Source organism: Pristis pectinata, chromosome 19 (genome assembly GCF_009764475.1).
Source record: "Pristis pectinata isolate sPriPec2 chromosome 19, sPriPec2.1.pri, whole genome shotgun sequence".
Taxonomy (NCBI): Eukaryota; Metazoa; Chordata; class Chondrichthyes; order Rhinopristiformes; family Pristidae; genus Pristis; species Pristis pectinata.
The window spans coordinates 27655304-27675599 of NC_067423.1; the positions used below are offsets into that span (position 1 = coordinate 27655304).

General features: G+C 37.6%; 1 protein-coding gene across 5 annotated transcripts in view; it reads right to left on the reverse strand.

The window, feature by feature from the left end:
• Window positions 1-5539: 5539 nt before the first annotated feature.
• tbc1d22a (TBC1 domain family, member 22a) overlaps window positions 5540-20296 on the reverse strand; it is a 243135-nt gene continuing 228378 nt past the window's right edge. For 4 of the 5 annotated variants that reach the window (XM_052034185.1, XM_052034181.1, XM_052034180.1 and 1 more), the window contains one exon: window positions 5540-6885. In XM_052034185.1, the coding sequence (XP_051890145.1) occupies window positions 6757-6885 (129 nt within the window). In that variant the 3' untranslated portion in view covers window positions 5540-6756. The remainder of the gene's footprint in view (window positions 6886-20296) is intronic. The other variant, XM_052034184.1, reaches the window with a different exon arrangement.

A 20296-nucleotide genomic window follows, 5' to 3' on the forward strand; every position in this document is an offset into this window, starting at 1 on the left:
CTGCTGAGTGATCCAGCATTTTCTGCTCTTTATTTTGGATTTTCCCCCATCTGCATTTTTCTTTAATTTCTTAGACTTTGTTGACAATGCTTTCATGCAATACTTGCTCACCAATAACCTGCCCTGTGAAACTCAGATTGAGTTCCAGCAATGCCACTTGGCTCAAATCTTATTACAGTCCTAGCCCAGAGAGAATACCAGACACCAGGGCAGTGTTTGACCACATGTGATATCATTCAGAAAGATTGGAGCATGTCATACATCGCACAAAGGCTCATCGTTGTTGTTAGAGGTCAAGAATTTCAGCATCAGGACATGTCAGCAGGAGTTTGTCTGTTCATATGCTATTCTCAACTGTTTGAGCAATGACCCATTTCCATCACAAGATCAGAGAAATGGGGATGTCCACTGATGATTGCTCAGTGCTCAACTCCATCCTCAACTCCTGAGAAAATGAAGCAGCCCATGTGTACATCTTAGCAAGACGTGGACTGCTCTGTGGCTGGTATCAATCACACCCCGCAAGCGCCAGGCAGTGGCGATCGCCAAGACGGAGTCCTTCCAGCTATTCTTAGCATCCCACAGAATTATCATCAGCAAATCCCCCACTGTCAATGTTTTATTGAGCAGAAATTCAATTGGGCCAACCACATATACAGTTTAGAGGCTGGGTATCCTGTGGTGACTCAATCCACTGGTTTACAACTATCTAGCCAAAAGCAATTGATAACTCATCCACCATCCTGAACAACAGCAGACCTTGACTGCAATCTTTACAATCTATGAGATGTACGATGGAAACTGACAGGACTCCCAAACATGCAACCTCTACCATCCAGAAACAAGGTGCACAACATTATGGCCTACAGGATATTCTGTCTGGTGCAACTACCTGCTCCTACCTGGTGTGACCACTCTGTCCCTGAATCAGTGCAAGACTTTCCCACCGAAAGCAGCAAATTCCATCTTGGGAAATGCCTGTCAAAACTGTCACAAAATTATATATACCAGGGAATACCTTGATAGTCACAAGCATCGAAAAAAGATGAAAAACTATGGTCATCATACAATTTAAAAATAAAAAAATGTTTTTAAAAAGTAATTAAAACACTACGAACACAAGAAAACAAAAACAAACACATTTAATGTTGTTCAATTATTGAAGAAATGCAAGTTGCCTGGAACCTACATTTTTCCTTCAAAATGAATGGCGTCACTGAATCCTGTGCCAGATTCAGCAGGCAAATTCTCAGTCACAACTCCTGGGATCCAGGAAGATGGAATTCCATGAGAAGTCTGATGTAGATGCATAGTGAAGATAACAGATCTAATGACTTCCAGAGGCTTGGGATATAGCCGTTTACTTGAGTAATCATCATAAGTGTTTCGTAATGTCAATTGGCCCTACCTGCAAAAAAGGCTTCACACCAGACTTAGAAGATAAAAGACAAAAGATGCATAGAAATGTCACCACAAGTACCCCTGCAATCCAAGTATCATTCTGATTTGGAAATATAATTCATTTCCTTTATTGTCTCCGAGTCCAAATCCTGGAACTTGTGCCAGACAGGGAATACCTTCACTCGACACACTGCAACAATTCAAGGCGGCAGCTTAATAGCATCTTTGAAGCCAATTAGAGATGTCTAATAGATAGTACTTTGCCATCTTGCATATGTGACTAAAATCTATCCTTTGATTCAGTTTAAAGCTTGAGACTATCTCTTAGCTCTTTTATGAATTGGATGAGTTAGCTTCATTGTAAGATAACTTGCCTGTTGTGCATTAGAAATGAATGCTGCTCCATAGGTTACACTCAGTCCTTGTTATCCATTGATTTGCTATCCACGGTTTGAGAGGTTTGCTCCAAACTCCATCAGAATTTTTTTCAAATATATCTTTATACACATAGATGCTGAGGAACCAATCATTGTCTGTATAAATATAATGATTAGTTTTCCAGCCCATTTGTGTCAAGGGCCTCCCTGCTATGCAGCGATTGAAATAGAGAGTGGTCTCTGTTTATTAAGCTGCACCTTGTGATTTCAAAACCAATCACTACATTCATTCGTAATATTTTGTTACACAGGATCAGTGCTTGGGACTCAGCTATTCACAATGTACATCAATAATTTAGATGAGGGAATCAAATATAATGTTTTAAAGTTTGTCAAAAAGACATGAAACTGAGTGGGTTATGAAATGTGAGGACGCAAAAGAAGGTTCCAAGTGATTTAGACAATTTGAGTGAATAAGCAACTACACTGCAAATGCAGTATGACATGGATAAATGTGAAGTTATCCACCTCTGTATGATAAACAGAAAGGCAGAGTATTATTTAAATTGTAGTAGATTGGGAAGTGTGGATGTACAAAGAGACCTGGAGATCCTTGTACACTTGTCACTGAAAGCAAGCACAGGGGTGCAGCAAGCAGGAGAGAAGACAACTGGTGTGATGGTTTTCATTGCAAGAGGTTTTAACTGCAGGCGACGGACGCCTTGCCATAATCATAAAGGATCTTCGAGAAATGAAAAGCTGAACAAGCTCAGTCCTGTTAATTACCAGTTTACTTTCAATCATCAGCAAAATGATGGGTAGGTCTCATCAGGTGATATCAGGTGGTGCCCAGATCCCCCCCCCCCCCCAAAATAAGTAAAATCAAAACTTTAGACTGACAGATAGGCCTGTGCATATATGTGTAGATCAGAATTACATCTTTATATTGCTGCATTATTGTTGAAATGAACAAATCTTTTCATCGAAAATAAAGGATGACCTAGTCAAACTATTCTCAATGAAGTACTGTCTTACACATTTAATTCTGGAAGGGTGTAATTATTTATTATGCTTTAGAATTCAATTTTCACATCTATGCATTTTGGAATTGTTTTACTGCATCAGGCACATGTATCTGAGGAATAATGTACATCAGTGAGTGACCATTAAATAGAAGCACTTCAAAACTAATATGAAACATATCTGCACTCTCTGAAGCATTACTAAAAAAAACTTACCATGGCAGTAAATATCACATTATTTAAAATTGTTTGAACCAGTTGCTTAGCAGGACTGCACACTCAGTCTACTACTGAGTCCCATAGGAATCATAAAGACAAGAGGAAGCCATTACAAGAGTTCCCTTCAGCTGAAGAAATGAAAAAGCAAACCTTCAACAATCAATGACACCATTGAATATACACAACAGAATTTTAACTAAATCAAGGAGAGATCAGATAATCCTTTTTTTGTTAAAAAAAAACTGCTTACATTTATTTTCTATGGATGACAATGTGCTGCCTATTGTGAGCTTTAAATATTTTTATATCTCATCCTTTAAGAGATTGTAATAGGAAAATAATGGCCTAGAAATTGGATTTCATCCCTTTTTGGTGAGTATAACACCAGATCCCAATTAGGTGACACACAAAAAAAAAGTTGGTGAAAAAAAATCAGTTTAGAAATGTTCTTCTCCAAATCGTGCACTAAAAGCTCATCTGCAGAGTTCCCAACAGGAGCTGTCTGCAGAGCTTATAACCACAACATGCTGGGAAACGCGTCAGATCTTATAAAACAAGGCCAGCGAGGAACAGAGAGATCTGGGGGGTCAACCTGCACTGATTGTTGAAAGTAGCAGGGGAGTGGTCAAAGTAAGAACTTCCCAATAGAAGCACAGAGTACAGGGGCAAAGAAATTATGATGACCCTTTATAAAACACTAGTTCAGACACAATTGGAGTCTCACATCAGTTCACACACTTTTGGATAGATCTAAAGGCTTTAGAGATGGTGCAGAGGAGAATTATCTTTTTGGAACTGTGATTATTCTTTTTGAAACTGAGAGGTTGCAAGGGGATCTGAGAGAGGTATCGAAAAGCCAAGAAGGGTGTAGACTGAGTAGATGGAGGGAAACTGTTCCCATTCATGAACCAAGGGACATAAAGATGAATGGTCAAAATCACCAAAGGTGATGGGAAGAACTATTTTACACAGTATGATCAGAGTCAGAATGCATTCCTTGGAGGGGGTAACAGTGGAAGCAGATTCAACTGTAATATTTAAATGACAACAGGATAATTATCTGAAAGGAATGATTTGCAAGGGAGAGAAGGCACTACGGTGGGACTAGCTGGATTGCTTTTGCACAAACCTGGTATGACAACAGGCCACGCTGTCACCATTCTGAGATATTGAACACTCTCTGTAACTTTGCAGCAGCATAAAAGGCTGCCATGGAGGTGAGATTAAGCTGGTTCAGGTGAGGGGAGGGAGGGCAAACCAATGTGACTGAGCATCCCTGATGCTATGGAATGCCCCACAGGACATTGTGCTGTGGGTGGATCCAATCAGTGATGGGTGCACAAAGACACAAGTGATTTGTTTAAAAAGTGGTTGCAATCAGTGCACAGAGGTTCAGAGAACCATCTTACACAACATTAGCTACTGAAAAGCGAGGCTGGGAGCTTCAAGGTGCAGGACAGTTCAGACCCTCTATTGCTATCTCTTTCCCTCTACTCTTGTTTTTGTTAAGAAAAATAGCCAAGCTTGCAGACTTCTCCCAAGAGCTCTGATTTCTGCTTGGAGCGAAGGAAAACATCCACAAATGTCAATCTCACCAAGGTGAATAGCGGCTGTAAGTATCAAGCCCAATTTCCTGATGGTCACTAACTGACCCAGAAGTGATTTCCAGCATGATTTAAAGTGTGACAAACAGCTTTAATGCACAAGTCACCATAAAATAGAAATGGATCCAATTTCTAGGCAACAGTGTTTTATACTTGAATTGGAGATCTTTTTTGGTTATTTTCACCCCATGGCAATAAAAGCAATCTTAACACAATATTTCAAGAAACATTTTAAGTATTTCCATTGTTTAAAATAAAACAATTTTTATCCAGATAAAAATATAGCAGAATTTGCCCTCAAATAATGTGTGCTTGTCCAGCAATTTGGATATATTGGACTGTTATGATATCACAAACTGCAAAATATGGTATTCCAAGATCTTTAAACATATTTTAGATGCAAGCAAGTTTCATGATTGCCTTCAATATATATTATCTTCCATCAGGTGTTTCTCTAAAAAGTAGCAGATATGAAGGGAGAATTGGCTGAAAAGTGGCTTCAATGGTTGAATAAAGCTGTCTCCTTGATTGGTTTTAAGATCAATTTAAAAAGACCGTGGCTCAACTATAATTACCAAATGGTCATTTTGCTTCACAAACACAAGAACACTTCTGCATCAGTCTTTAAACTTTACTTTTTATAAACTCATATCGTGCTCGAGTTGAACTTCACTAACTCCTCAATTGATGGTTGATCATGGAGAAGTTTAAAAAGCACAAGGGAAATCAAAAACATGTTAATGATGGAAAATGGGTGAAAATTGCTGGAACTCAAAAGAATTTAAAATAATTCAGAGACATTTTTACACTGGAATATGTGGAAAACTGTGAAGAAATTAAGCTTCAGAATTAGCAAATTCAGTACACATCTAATTCCAGGATTTAAAGTTACTGGACAAAGTTTTTGCAGCAGATGTTTTTGAAAACAAATCAACTTCTTTATTAGATGAAGCCACTGTTTTTAAACAGAACTGTTTTTTTATCCTTTGTTTATTTTAGTTACAGATCACATTTCTATTTACAATAATGTAAATAACATGTACATAAATAGGCTCTGCACTGCACATTTTTAATTGGATTGCAAAAGTTCTATTGCTATAGCCAAGAGTCTGTTATAAGTGAGAACCACCTTCGCACAGCTCTCTTTGAAATAGGTTTTGGGGAAGGAATGGAAAAACAAAAATAATAGAAAAAAATGGTACGACAAAGGTTACGGATTACTATTCCAGTACGGGTATGTGACAGTCACAGACATTAAGTGCTATCATGGAGTCTTTGGTATGTTAGAATATGATAGATTAACTGGGAAACATTACATCTGAAAAAAATAAACAATTTGAAACACTATTAATTTTCAATCTTGAATCAGTCTGCATGTTAAAAGTTTATAATTGATCATAATACAATATTCCATTTGAAGACAGACATGTATTTAGTAATAGAGACTTTAATAGAGAAATCATAAATATTTCACCCATAGATACATTTCATTTGATGTCAGGCACTATTTCAACTTCTGTAAACAGTTATAATAAATCAACAGTGATTTTATAATCATATTGTTGAGTCAACTTATTTGAATTCAGTTATGCTAAATATGTGGATGCTATTAATTTTGAAATGGAAGTCCCTCCCTGAAATTCAAAAAGTAACCCAGAAGATTTTTTCCAACCGCGTACGTTGTGTGGCACAGCTATATTTGCTACAGTCTGCGTTCTGGCAGAATCTCGAGTGAACACTGTTGTAAAGCAGTTCAGAGACCGAAAATTAAGCAGAGACAGATAAAAATAAAACCAATCCTCATAAGAAAACCTGGAAAGCCTCAGTTATCATTATACTGAAAATAACCTATTATTAAGTGAAGGAATGTATCCATCCCTTCACTATCACTTTCTCCATATGTACATAGGCAATTTCCTCAAGTCTGTGCCTGTAATTTGGTGTAATTATTGTGACAAATATACATTATACTAATTTATGCTTTTTATTTCCAAATGAACAAAAGAACTCAACTTCTGCAATGAGTACAACATGCCAAGTTAATGGGGTTGCTTTATAATAATGACAAAAATCTGAGATATAGATGAAAAACTAGAGCTTTCACATTTACACATCTCTTTTTTCCATTTGGTTTTATCGTTTGTAGTGATTTGGTGCATCTGCAAATGCATATTTCAGTCTGTAAGCTTCTGCCAGAAGAATGCTGATCTCCTCATTCCCCCAATGCATTGTGGGTAAATTCTGCAGAAGGATCATAAGTCCCTGTAACAAACAAAACAAAAATAATAAACTGTGAAAATCGCCCATTCTGAAACCAAAGAAAATTTCTGATAACACAAGTGTTTTGGAAAACTTTCAAAATAGAGTGAACAAGTGCCACAGTTAAGTACTAAAAAGTGTAGGTGCAACATGAAACTTATATACAATTAGAACAATAAATCAACTACTGTAAATGAAATCCAGAACTGTACATTCAGCTGGCGAAAATCTCATCTGATATTTGAGAATTATAATGACTAGAATTCATTTCCAGAAAGGTTTAAATGATAATCCTGCTGCTTGTATCAGACTAAAATTGTTTAAAATCAGGTATGCACATTAAGGTAACGTCCATCGTCTTTACTTAGCACAATATATTAAAGAATAATAAATAAAACTAACTCACCATATGTGGTATTCCTGGTCAGTTAATTTAGTTTAATGAGACTACATTAAAAAATGACAATTCAAATTTAGCATCTAAACAAAAACTAATTATACCTATATTCTGCCTGATCTCACAAAAGGTGTGTGGTTATTCTCCTTTGCTCTACAAAGATAATATGTCAACTTTCAGCTACGGGGAGCAAACACTATTCAGCAAACTACTTCATGTTCTTAATGCTAACCTAAATGAGAAGTATTTCTGCGCAGTGGATTTGCAATGGCTGTGAACAAGGCAAAATGGTTAATTAGAACATTGCTGTAACAAGCTAGATAGTAATTAAGAGTACGTATTCCATTAATAATGCAAATTAATTTTACACATTGTCTCGAATGTACGGCACACAAAGAGGCCACTCAACCCAGCAGGTCAAACTTATAAAGGGTAAAGTTGTGGGACCTGCCCAGCAGGCCAGATTTATATGGTATAAACCTCCCCATTAATAACACATTACACTGAGCAAGAAGTTTAAAGTGTTGGTAGCTGCTGATATTAAGCAATCTCAACTCGTCCCATCACAGTCACTCCCTTTGTTCTACACATCCCTCCCCCAGCTTCTCTCCTTCTGAATCTAACTTGCACCTCTCTCTTCCCCAGTTCTGACAAAGGGTCGCATACCTAAAACACTGACTGCTTCTAATTCCACAGATGCTGCCTGACCCACCAAGTTTTTCCAGCATTTTCTGTTTCTATCAATATAAAGCTCTGTTCTATCACTGCCAACCCCACCACTAATATGCTTATCTGATGTCCTCTTGAATGGACCTTCGCTGATCACTTCAACTACTGCGCAGTACAATTCTACATTCTAACTACTCTCTAGTATTCCTATTCTACCTTTGCTGTAAACTCCAAGTGGTTTTGAACTTGGATCTTCTGTTAAGAAAACACCTCCTTTAGGTCTATCCCAGAAAATCCTTCTGTAATCTTGAAGATCCCTTCTGGAACATACCTCCGTCTTCTCTCATTCTGTTATCAACCTTGGAAATCATTTTGCACTCGTTCCAAAGCCTTTATCTAGTTTTTAATAACGGGTAGGATCACACTAACAGGTTCTTTTCTGTGACCTCTCACTCCACATACTCCAACCTTTGTCACGAGTCCATAATGTGATAACATATTTAAATTTCCACAAGGTCATCAATAATTTAGATCAACTACATGATCCCTGTCCACTCTGTTACTTCAAAATATTTAATAAAGTTCATGAACTATGGCCTTCCCTTTTGAAATACATGCTGACTACACTTTCCAATATTTTTGGTTTGCACATGCACTAATCTTTTGAAATCATGCAGAATCCTGGAGGTACAAAAAGGATTTGACTCACCAAACTTAGGCCACCTTTTAAAAGTGCCATTGTCAAATAATTCCAGTCCTGTTTCCAATAACTCTTTTTTTCAATCTTTACAAATATATCCACTTCACTTTTGAAAACTGCTACTGAATCTGCCCTTGGCAGCCTTTAAGACAGCACTTCCAGATCATTTTTTCTAGTTATTTTAAATTTGTATTGTGTGCTTATGAACATTTCTAACAGTGGAAATGGTTCCTCCTTAGTTGCTCTATCAAAGCCTATCAATACCCTTTAAACACACCTATTAAATTTACCCTTTACCCTGGCTCCAAGAAGAACATTGCCAAGCTATCTAAACTCTCAACAGCAACTTGAATTTGGGGTCTTAAATGTACTAAGAAAACTCTAGGTTGTCATTGCTAGCATCTAGTTTATCCTTTCTTCTATCCACACCATTTATCTTTAGGATCTGATTCCAACAGTTCATTGCTTGCTGCAGAGGCTGCTCAGCAGGAGTGATAATAATGTAATTATTTCCTTTGCAGGATGTGAGTATTGCTGACAAGGCAAGAATTTACTGCTCAAACCTAAAAGTGCCTTTCTGAACCATGATGGTGTAGTGCTCATATTGTGGATTTGGCCTGCTTTCTTTGCTGTTCTATGAAGGTTGCTGGAGACCCACATCGTCACTATGACCATCTGCCTTTGTGCTGAGTATGACATCAGCCTTTGGAGAACTTCCCCTCAATTCCAATTTTAGCAGACTCTGAGGCCATATTTGGCCAAACGTTGCCTTGATATCCAGCACAATCGGCTGCTCTTCATCTATAAAAAATGTTGTTCATTTTCGAACCAAGAGTTTGAGGTTTGGAGCCAAGTGGTTCTTGTGGAAAAATCAGATTACTGGTAAGTGGCACTTGATGACACTGATGGCAACATCTATCAATTTGCTGATGATTGAGTGTACACTGATAGGGCAGTAATTGATTCTCCTTTTTGTGAACAGGACATAGACGGGTAATATGTCTGATAATGGCAATTGTGATGCAACAACTGGGTAAGAGGTGCAGTTGGAAGTGCAGCACAAGTCTTCAGCATCATAAATGCAAGGTCACTGGGTCCTCTGCCTATTCTGTATCCAGTGAGCTCACCCATTTCTTGATATCACTTAAAGAATCGAGTTTGCCAAAGACTGGCTGAACTGATGGTGGGGATCACACAAGGAGGAAGAGACAGATCATCCACTTGGTATTTGAGGCTGAAGTCTCATTATTTCCACGCTCATTTTGGGTCCACCATCATTGTCTGTTGAATATCTTGAATGCAGAGGCAATTCAGGACATTTACCATGCTATCCTGACATTTAGTTTTAATTTCTGTACTGCTATGGAAAATGCAACATATCATTTGAAAATATAATCACTGAAATATAATTTCAGCATCTACAAACTAATTGGACCATTCTGCTATCTTCAGAAATAAATGATTACATGAGAATACACTAAAGAAAGGATCTGAAAACTGCAACCACTTGAAGTACCTAGATCCTCTGATTCATACTGAAATTTAATTTGTTTCATTCTAGCCATTTTATACATGACATATATTCAGTAATTATTCAGCTGTCCAGCAGATACAGTCAGAAACACAAGGAATGCACAAAGGCATATCATGAATGCTAGAAGCAAAAGCAATTACAATTTAACCCAGCCTTCACTGAAACCTAGCCCGGAAAGTTTCCACTCGTCATTAAAATCACACCCGTTTTGAAATGCCCTTCTGCTTTGATTTTTGATTTTAAATTCATTTTCATATCACCAAATACAAGTATGCCATAAATCAATGGCATTTGGTAGTGTTTTAAATATTTTGCTTTAAAAGTATACATTGACATATACTCAAAAGTTTGATCAACGCAGTGGCAAATAATATTATCACAAAAAGATTGTATTGATCAGTGCCAATCCAGTCTACTCACAAGTAACCAGATTTGAAATAACACAAAGTTATTTATTTTAAACTATTTCCTAGTTAGATTGGGATAATGAGCTCCTTATTAAACTATTATGGAATTAAATGCACAACCTCTTGCAATATTCCCATTAGTGCCCCCAAAGAGTTAAATTAATTTTTAGACCTTTGAGAGTTTCCAGTAAGTTTATCCTGATGGTATTAATTCATCCCAGGGAATGAATTTGAGTAGCCAGATTTGAGAGTACAGCCTGCTTCTAGAGCAACAAGTAGTATAAACTCCTGTGGCACCCTACAGAATTTATGCCTGGAATTCCCCAAGGCTGTTGCCCAGAAGAAACTACAAGAAGGTGGGACCTGCACAGTTATGAAGCTTAGTTTGCCATGGCTCACTGACAGTGACTGAGACCAAAGCTGCTTGGAGGGGGAGGCCGCCACTCGCCAACATCTAGACACGCACAAATCAGTTACCCTCTTCCCATTTATTGTGACAATTACACCAGTTTTAGGCAAATACATTGAAAATACAGTGCAATTAAGCAGGAGTGTTATGCTTTGAGAACAGAGCATGATTGAAAGGAGTGAGAGGACATCTATCAGGAAAGTTATTAAGAAAAAAAAGAATTGCCAATCGACACAGAATTTGATGGAGTAGATCTGGAAGATAGAAAGGAGAAATGTTAGTGGGAGAAATAATATAGCTTACAATAAACAAAGAGATTTTAATCCTAACATAGACTGGGACTAACAGATGGAACAATATGTGCATGAAATTAATAAAAAAATTTCAATTTTTTTGTTAAAAAACAAGGTAAGAGAATGCACAAAGGAAAGCAATATTGGATGTATTCCTATTATTGAAAAGATAATAAGAGAGGATAATAAGGTGACTTGGAACAAATAATCTTTTTGGGCGAGTCTATTGATCATTTGGTAGTTAATTATCAGGTTTATAAGAGGAAAGAATAGATAATAATGCTATTAAAACACTGGTTTTCAGTACAGACTTTGAGGGGACTAAAATTAAGTAAGAAATCAATATCGGTTGAATGGAAGAGTATGAAAAGAAGTACAACCACTTTAAAAAGAAAAATGATGATATCTGGCAGAAACAAAATGCTTGCAATGTTTCTCATATTTTCTTATGACAGAGGAGAATATTTGGCCCATTGAGTCTATGCCAGCCTTCAGAACAATCCGATCTATCCCTTTTCTCCACTTATTTCCCTGTTACTTGTGCTCTATCATATGCCCATCAACTACACCCCAATTCTCCAACTGCCATATATATACCAGGGTAATACCAATTAATCTACCAGCCAGTACATCTTTGGGATGTGGGAAACTGAAGCAATCAGGGGAAATCTATGTAGTGACAGGGAGGGTGTGCAATACTGGAGATCTGGGTCACTGGAACTGTGAGGCTACAGTCATGTACAAGCAACAAAAGAAACACACCGAGTCATGTATAAGTGTTAAGAACTATTTTATTAATAACTACTTACGATAATAAGAAAAATAAAAGTAAAAAATGTTAGAATGTTAGAAGTAAAAATGTTAGATCTTAAACATTAACCCCAAAAACTAAACTCGAAGTGTGTGTGTGGCAAATTCCCAAACTCCAAGTCCAGGAATAGTTCTCAATGTTCAGTTCAGCAAGACGTAAGGTGAAATGTGAGCAAAGGCCTCTGCAAAACCACCATTGACTGAAGAGGAAATGTAGAGAGAAAGAGTAATTACGAAATCCAACTGTTCCCCGATGGAACCCATACGACTGATGATCTCCATTCCTTTGTTCCAAAGTATCTGCCACCCTGAAAGGCATTCGAGATGTGTCATCCACACAAATACCCGTTTCCTTCTACAGGGTACCGATAAAGTGGACTCCACTGGATTATTCCAAAAATCGATACGTGGACTGTAGTGACAGACACAGTTATTGTTTTCCATCCATCGATACAGAGACCAGCAGGCAGGTGTCTCTCTCTCTCTGACTGACTGCTCCAAAACATCATCACGTCCTTATCTCCTGTTGTTGTCGTAAATCACGCCACACACACAATACTGTGCTACGTCTTAAAGGGACATTCACCAATAGTAACCTAATCCATAACACTACCTGCTATGTCATTGTGACCCCAGTGCAATTAAAAAAACTGGGAAAGAATAAAATGGTAAGATACAGTAGAAATTATGGAGGATAATAATTAAATGTTCTCTAAATGCAAGAGAAGGCACAAGTGTACCTTGAACCTTCCATCTATGACAGGTAAGAGTTTTGCTGGACAAGCAAATGGTCTAATTATTACATTACTATTTTGCTTAACCATTAATATTGAAGGGACAGAAAATTATATTTAAATAAGTAAGTGGAATGCACAGTAACAAAAGACAACAGTTTAAAATAAAGGCAGCCTTTTATTTATAGAGTAGGTATAATGTCCCTTCCAGGCTGCACAAAACTACTTGACTGCCAATGAAATTCTTGTGAAATGTCGACCACAGCATTTGCCACAGAAGAAACACACCTGCCAAGTTGTGCTCATCAGTTCCTGCAAACAGTAATGTATTGATGACCAGTTAATAAGTTATTTCATAATTTTGAGTGAGGAATAATTATTACCCAGTACACAGGGATAACTCCTCCTGCTTTCTTCAAAACTATGCCATGAGATTTGCAAGGAGAGGCAATTTGCAGTGCGGCGCTCCCTCAATGCTGTGCTGGACTGTCAACTGACAGTGAGAAATTTTGCTTTTCTTGAATTTTTCCTGCTCTGTCAATTTCCAATCAATGATGTTGAGGAAATTTCCAATTCCTTTGCTAGTAACTTAGGTAACACTTGAGCGAACTGTTCTAAATGGATTCAATTTTTAATGGAAAAGGTCAAAGGCTGATCAATCAGAATAAAGATGCCTTTCCACCCAATACAAGGAACAAGTGAAGAGCATGCCTGGATGAGCGAAATTCCAACATCACCACACAGGGAAAAGTAGTCCACTTGACTGGCACCTTTCCAACACCCTAAGTATTCATTCCTTCCTTGAATTACACACAGTGGCTCTAATGCCATTTTCTCAAGTTAATTTGGCAGCACCTCTCAAACTTACCACCTCTTTCACAGAGAAAGATAAGAGCAGCAGGCACAAGGAAAGACAATCAAGTGTAACGCTCCTTTCAAGTTGCACACCACCATGACTTGGTAACATATCACTGCACTTTAAGCCTGGAATATACCATACAGTAGCACTGGGGGAGTCCCTTCACAACTTGTCCAGGGCAATAAGTGCTCGTCTTGTCAGTGATGCCCACATCGCAAAAAATGTGCAAAGTACAAGAGTGAATAAACTTATGGTTGAAAGGCAGGTAAGGCTTGTAGTGCACAGGAAACTAATCAGAGTGAAAGAGCAGCAGTTAACAGCACAGTCAATAATAGACTCACTGTCACTGTTTATCATCTTTCTAAGAAACATAAAACATTGTAATTTAATGCCATTAGACAGGTGTGAAAATTATATTTCAAATGATAACAAGCAGGAAAGAGACTTGTGGGGTTCTGTTGGCTAGGTTCAATAGTCACAGGTAGTGCAAGAAGTGATGACAACTGGTATGGTTACTGATGAAGAACTTTTAGAATGAGTCCAAAGAAGGATTACAAGGAGGACTCAAGAACATGAGTCTTTAATGAGGAGGAGGAATAATTTCCTTTGAATCCTTAAACTCTAAAATGCTGAGTGGAACTTGGGGAAAAAATTGAGGAGAATTAGAAGTCATGTTGGCTTTTCTAGCAGGCACAGGATTTCAAATCTACTGAGTGCCATTTATAGTCAAAAATCAGGAATTTAGGCAATTTTCTTTTTGGTAGAGGAGACCTTATGTAGATAGGATGGTGGGGGTGGCAGCAGAATGGATCAGTGAACTATGGTAGGTTTGCAAAAACAGTCTGGATGAATTATAATCAGGAAAAAAATTGCCTTTATTTTTAGAATCACAGTACAAAGTACAAAAATCACAGTACAAAGGGTAGTTTGAAAAGTAAATCAATGGGTCTTCTATCCAAAGCAATGTAATTTAAAAATTGAGATTTAGATTTGATTTTGAATCCCATGTTAACAGATGGATAGTATATTTAATGCTTCCAAATACTTACCCATCTTTCTATTGCATGCTACTGAATGAACAAGCTCCCTTATACTCAAGACCCCTGTCACTTTTGCATTTAATTGCTGTATATATCGTATTTCCTACATCACAACGCAATAATACTTGAAGGCAAATTTAGTTTACCATGAAGGGAATTTTCCAAGGTCAATGCAGATACAAATCCTTTCTTCTTTGGCTACACCATCAGTCCTGAGGCAGAATCAATTTACAGGAAGATGGGGCAAAATTCTGTTTTTGTGCCTTTTAAAACTTGAAACCTGTATAAGAATTTCACTCAACTGATGCAAGATATAACTGCACTTTGTCTCAGTGAATAATTTCACAGTACTTCCTGCCAACAAAATTCCAAGGCAGTCAGTCAGCATTTACTTGCATAACATGAGTCTATACTTGGCTTCCAAACTTTCTCAGCTCCTGAAATGATACAGATTAAAAGGAAACTGTCTCGTTCATTGCAGACAAAGCAAGTACCCTGATTCTAATGGCAATTGCAATGCACCTCTTCTTGATCTCAAACTAGTTTTTATCATGGCTTGCTAAGAATTAGGATCTCATGTAAGAGCAAAAACACAAACCACATTCTGCTGTCGATGAAGAGCAGCAGTAGAGGGCACCAACCTTTGGTAATGAAATGTTATACTCCAGCATTCTAATGAGTGCGGCTGTTACAACGACAGGGTTAATTCAAGCAAATAATATTTTAGAAATCAGGATGAGTAATACAATATACAAGGAAGAAATTGGATAGATTTCCTTGAATTTTCCTTTTAAAACATAGCCTTGCCATGGAATAAGAACAAAATTAGAAGCAATCATGCAAAAGTTAAAAGTAGAGACAAGCTCATTAACATACACAAGCCATTTCAGTAATTCCATTTTTAATGACAGCAAAGCTATGGCACAGTGTAAACACAAAGAATATTTCAATAGAATGCAGTTTTACACACTGAAATCCATTCAAATGAAAAGCAAAAGTGTATTGCCAGATACAATATATATGTATAAGCATATGGTGTACTGCCTTCTGCTTTTCCTTTTTATAACAAGTGCCACCACTAAGCCGTCAGCATAAAGGATCAAAGTCAACTAGATTCAATGTACAACCAGTGAGCATGTCAGTCTTGCTCTTCACACAATGTGGAATACAAGGCTGAATCTTTGATTTTCATTACGATTGTTTGTATTACAAGTGCAATAACGGTACTACAAAATTTATCTAAGTAAGCCAGAAATTTTAATGAACTTAAATGAGTCTACAGCTCTGCTTTACAAAGGTACTTTTTGCAGTCTTGCAACAATCGCAAATGTATATAATTGACTAAGTTTAACGAAAACCTATAGCAATTTTATTGACATAAATCAAAGCATTTTCCAGATCAATATCCAGTACATGCAAAAATTCAATACTATAGTACAGTCATATGGAACATCACAAATATTCTTGATACAAGTTTGTATAAAATGGCCATATTAATTATAATTACAGTGGTACTATCCTCAATTGTAAAATTAAAGTGGCAGTGGCTGCCAGTGCTTTATCAAGGTTATGTAGTTGCAAACATTAGATATCTGTCCAAACCATCAGAAGCCAATTTATGGGATTGCAGAGTTATTAGCTTAAGTACATTAAATAGCAACCCCAAGGATGCTGACACCAGCACCCATGAGAAGCAGTCCTTCCTAATGTTAGAAGCTAAAAGTGCCAGACTAAAGCATTCAGTCATCTTGAGAGCCACCAAGTCATTTTTTTGTTGCTCAGATGGCAGAGATCAGAAGTGGGCAAACTTTTGCTCCCCTTTGGCAAGGTCACGACCAGAAGACCAGTGTCAATATAAACCCAAAGCCTGCCCTCAATAGTGGCATTAAAGAGACTCCCTTTCCAAGAATTGGGCTGTAGAGAAGCAAAACAGAGCCGGCTGTGGAGAGAAACATGGCAGCATAAAGGAGTTCACTAACTGATACCACCTTAATTGGGATAGAACCTGGGATGGTCTTAGTTAGTAAACTCCTAAATAGAACTGGCCCCAGTCTCCTACAAAGTGGGCATGAGTTATACCAAGGACTGCAGAGTGGGGGTGGTAACATGGCTCTTCATCGTGTTTTATAAACTGCTGCTTAAATGCAGAGTGTATTGATTCCTACATCCTCTATAAATCTGCAAGTGTTACCCAAATGTTTGAACAATTAAATGCACAGTCAAATTAGCAACAAAATGGTACACAAGGGCAGGATACAGATTAATACGTCAATAAGTATGATCCTTGGACTGACGTGGCTGATTATCTAGTCAACTAATGAAGCTCATGCTCATGTATGCTTTCCTGTAAAGTGGAGTGACTGCTGCATACCAACTCCAACACTAGCTTGGCTCCAATGGCAAGATCCAAGTCAATTTGAAACTAAGCTGTGATTTATGGGCTTAAAACAAGATCAGCTTCTCAGGTAGTTCCTCAGATTGAGGATAATTTGATTCCTCTATGATTTTATGGTTCTGAAGAGGACCAATGTGGGAACCACACTCTTCAGAGATGGGGTAGGTGGTGCCTCACAGAATAAGCACGTGGACAGTTTGAGAGGTCAGGTACTCCTCATGCTGTTTATGCAAGACATCTGTGTGCTCTCAATACACGAACACAACACAGTCTCCCTACTATCCCAAATACTGCTTCTCCACTTTAAACAATCACAATTCAGGGATGCCCAAACGTGAGTAGGAATGCTGACAATTTTTCCCCCAGAAGGCTTTGAGCACATCCTTCAATCTTTTTCTCTGCCTGCTTGGTATTCTTTTCCCATGGCAGAACTTTGAATTGAATGTCTGCTTTGTGAGACTAGTGGCAGGCTTGTGAATGATGTAGCCTGCCCAAAGGAGCCAAGCTGAGTGTTACAAGGGCCTCAATACTGGGGATATTAACTTGGAAGAGGACATTGGTGTTAGGTTGTTTATTCTTCCAGTGAATTTGGAGGATTCTGCAGTGGTAGCACTGGCGATAGCTTTCCAATGCATTGAGGTGCCTTCTGTAGATAGTTCAAATGTCAGAAATGTAGGAGGATAGGAATCGTTGCTGTTTGATAGACTATTTGTGCCAAGTCCATCCTCTCATATGCTTGGGTGAATGATGGATTGAAGCTTAGTCTCCAAGCATATGCAAACATGGTCTGCATACTACAGCTTGACAACTGAGGTTCAGGTAACCTTGGTTGTAGAGCGTAGTCACCTTAAAGTGAACAGTTCTGCAGATTAGCTTCACTCCCGCGGGAAGTTTGTTGGAGGTAACATGCAATATTGCGCCGACAGACACACACATAAGATGCACACACACAGACAGCTACACTCACTGAGTGTGTACAGAAGTGCTTTGAATCCACAAATCAATGTGCTCTTGCCCCTCTCTCACCCTGTTCTGTTCCCTTGTGTCCTCAATTGATCCCAAACAAATACTTAGGGGTTCTTATGTGGATTACTCTTTGTTGACATCAAAGTGTTCTGCTGCAAAAAGAGTAACAAATAGGCTGTTATCCATGCAGGATTGCATGGTAACGTATTTTTAGGTAGGAAATCTGTATCTAATATTCTATCCTAATGCAATAAGATCATAGGATAATGTACTAACTCCATGATTCACTGCTGCATCTAGCTGAAGCTAGACTCATGATTTAATATTTAATTACTACTTAGAAGTTTCAAGATAGCAGCAAATCATCACTTTGGAAAGCTTAGACACAGTTCAAGTAACAGTGGATCTCATTAAAAACCCAACATTAATATTGATGCAGTGCAAAGATGAGTTTCAATATTTTGTGTGGCGGATAAGCGAAATAAGTGAATGATGTACCATAGTGTCTAATTGCAATCAAAGGATAATAGAGCAACTAATTCACTAGATAAGGCTGCTGCCCAATTTCCAGGATTCAGTTTTTCTTTCATGTGAATGCATTTGCAGGGCCATTATTTTACTTGCCTCTGAAATTAGGTGTCATGATATAAAATTGGGATTCTAAACTAGCCACAACAGATATAACCAGATATCACAATATACATATCATCACTAAATGTTGGAAACATTTTCTACAAATGAAGGCTGTAGGTTGGGAGCCATACATTTGATATCGGGGAAACGTTTCCTTTTTTTTGAACATGTTCAGAATTTAGAGAAATAGAAATTCCACACAACCAATTCAGCTTGTTCTGATTAAGGTTGACAACAAACCATTTCCACATTGCTATTTTGCCTTGTACCAGTCCAAGCTGAAGGAAACAAAATTTACACAATTAAAGGGCTGAAATAGGTTAGTGCAGGAATGGAGTCCTCAGTGCTATGCTATGATGATGGAATGTTTTACAACTGAGAAAAAGCTTGCATCCAAAAATGCTAAGATATTGGGACCACATAGAGAAATCTAAATTGAGCAAGAAATGCAACAAACAGAAGATACTTCACTGCACTGACTTACATACCACATATTTTCCAGTTCTAATGAAACTTAGCATTAATTGTTGTTACAATTTGAAATTGAACAGAACATCCACCACATGTACACTGTTAAACTTGAACATCTTGAAGCACTTGTCAGAAATTCATGTTATCTCCTTAAAAAATTACAAAAATATTTAGCTTTGTTTTATGATGTACACGTTTTAAAATATCATACCAAGTCATGAACTATTGTAGGACCAACTCTACACCCCAAATTTTTAAGGGATAGATCGACATTGCCTCAAACAATATTTTTAATTCACTATTTCTTAATGTCTTGAAGAAAAATTTGATTATATTTCATTTTGTTTCTTACTCTCATGCACATGCTCATATCCTCATTGTGAAGATGCATCTCACCTGCAAATTCTGCATTTTATTCTTTTGTTTGCCAATTAAGAGAATCCTTCAATGCACCACCCGTTCACCATGCTTAATGATACTACTGTTGCCTGACAACTACTGCACAGGGAAAGGGGAAAACACCCCAGAGCAATCTCCAGCCCTAAGTAGGCAGCTTTCTTCAAGGTCAGTGGCAAACATAGTTATCATGCTACTGACAGAAAATACTGGGCCACTGCAACTGTATTAGTACGTTTTCATTACACAACAAACAATGGTTAATCTGACCTCTAAGTAAGAGTTTCAAACTAATGGATCCAGTTTGATTGTGCACTACTGCACATGAGAAGGTCCTCATTATTACCTAGCACCAATATATTCTGAACAGAAAACAGAAAGATAATAAAAAAAATGCCTATGTATTTTAAACAAAAAAATTGACAACGCAACTAAATAAATCACAGGGCAACAGTTTTAAATATATTTCTAGTAGTCTTCTATTTGAAGTGCTGTGCAACAATTTATTCAGACTCATTTGTATGTTTCTGTTGGGCCCCTGACTGTGGAACCTGTCATTAGTCCATATTTGTGCTTAAATTATTCTCTAAACCATAATCCTTTCCGACACCATCCATCATTTTAATTTTATAAATAGAAACAACATCACTTCAACCAATGGACTTGTAAATGGGCAAAGCTGCTTTATAGTTTCAAAACTG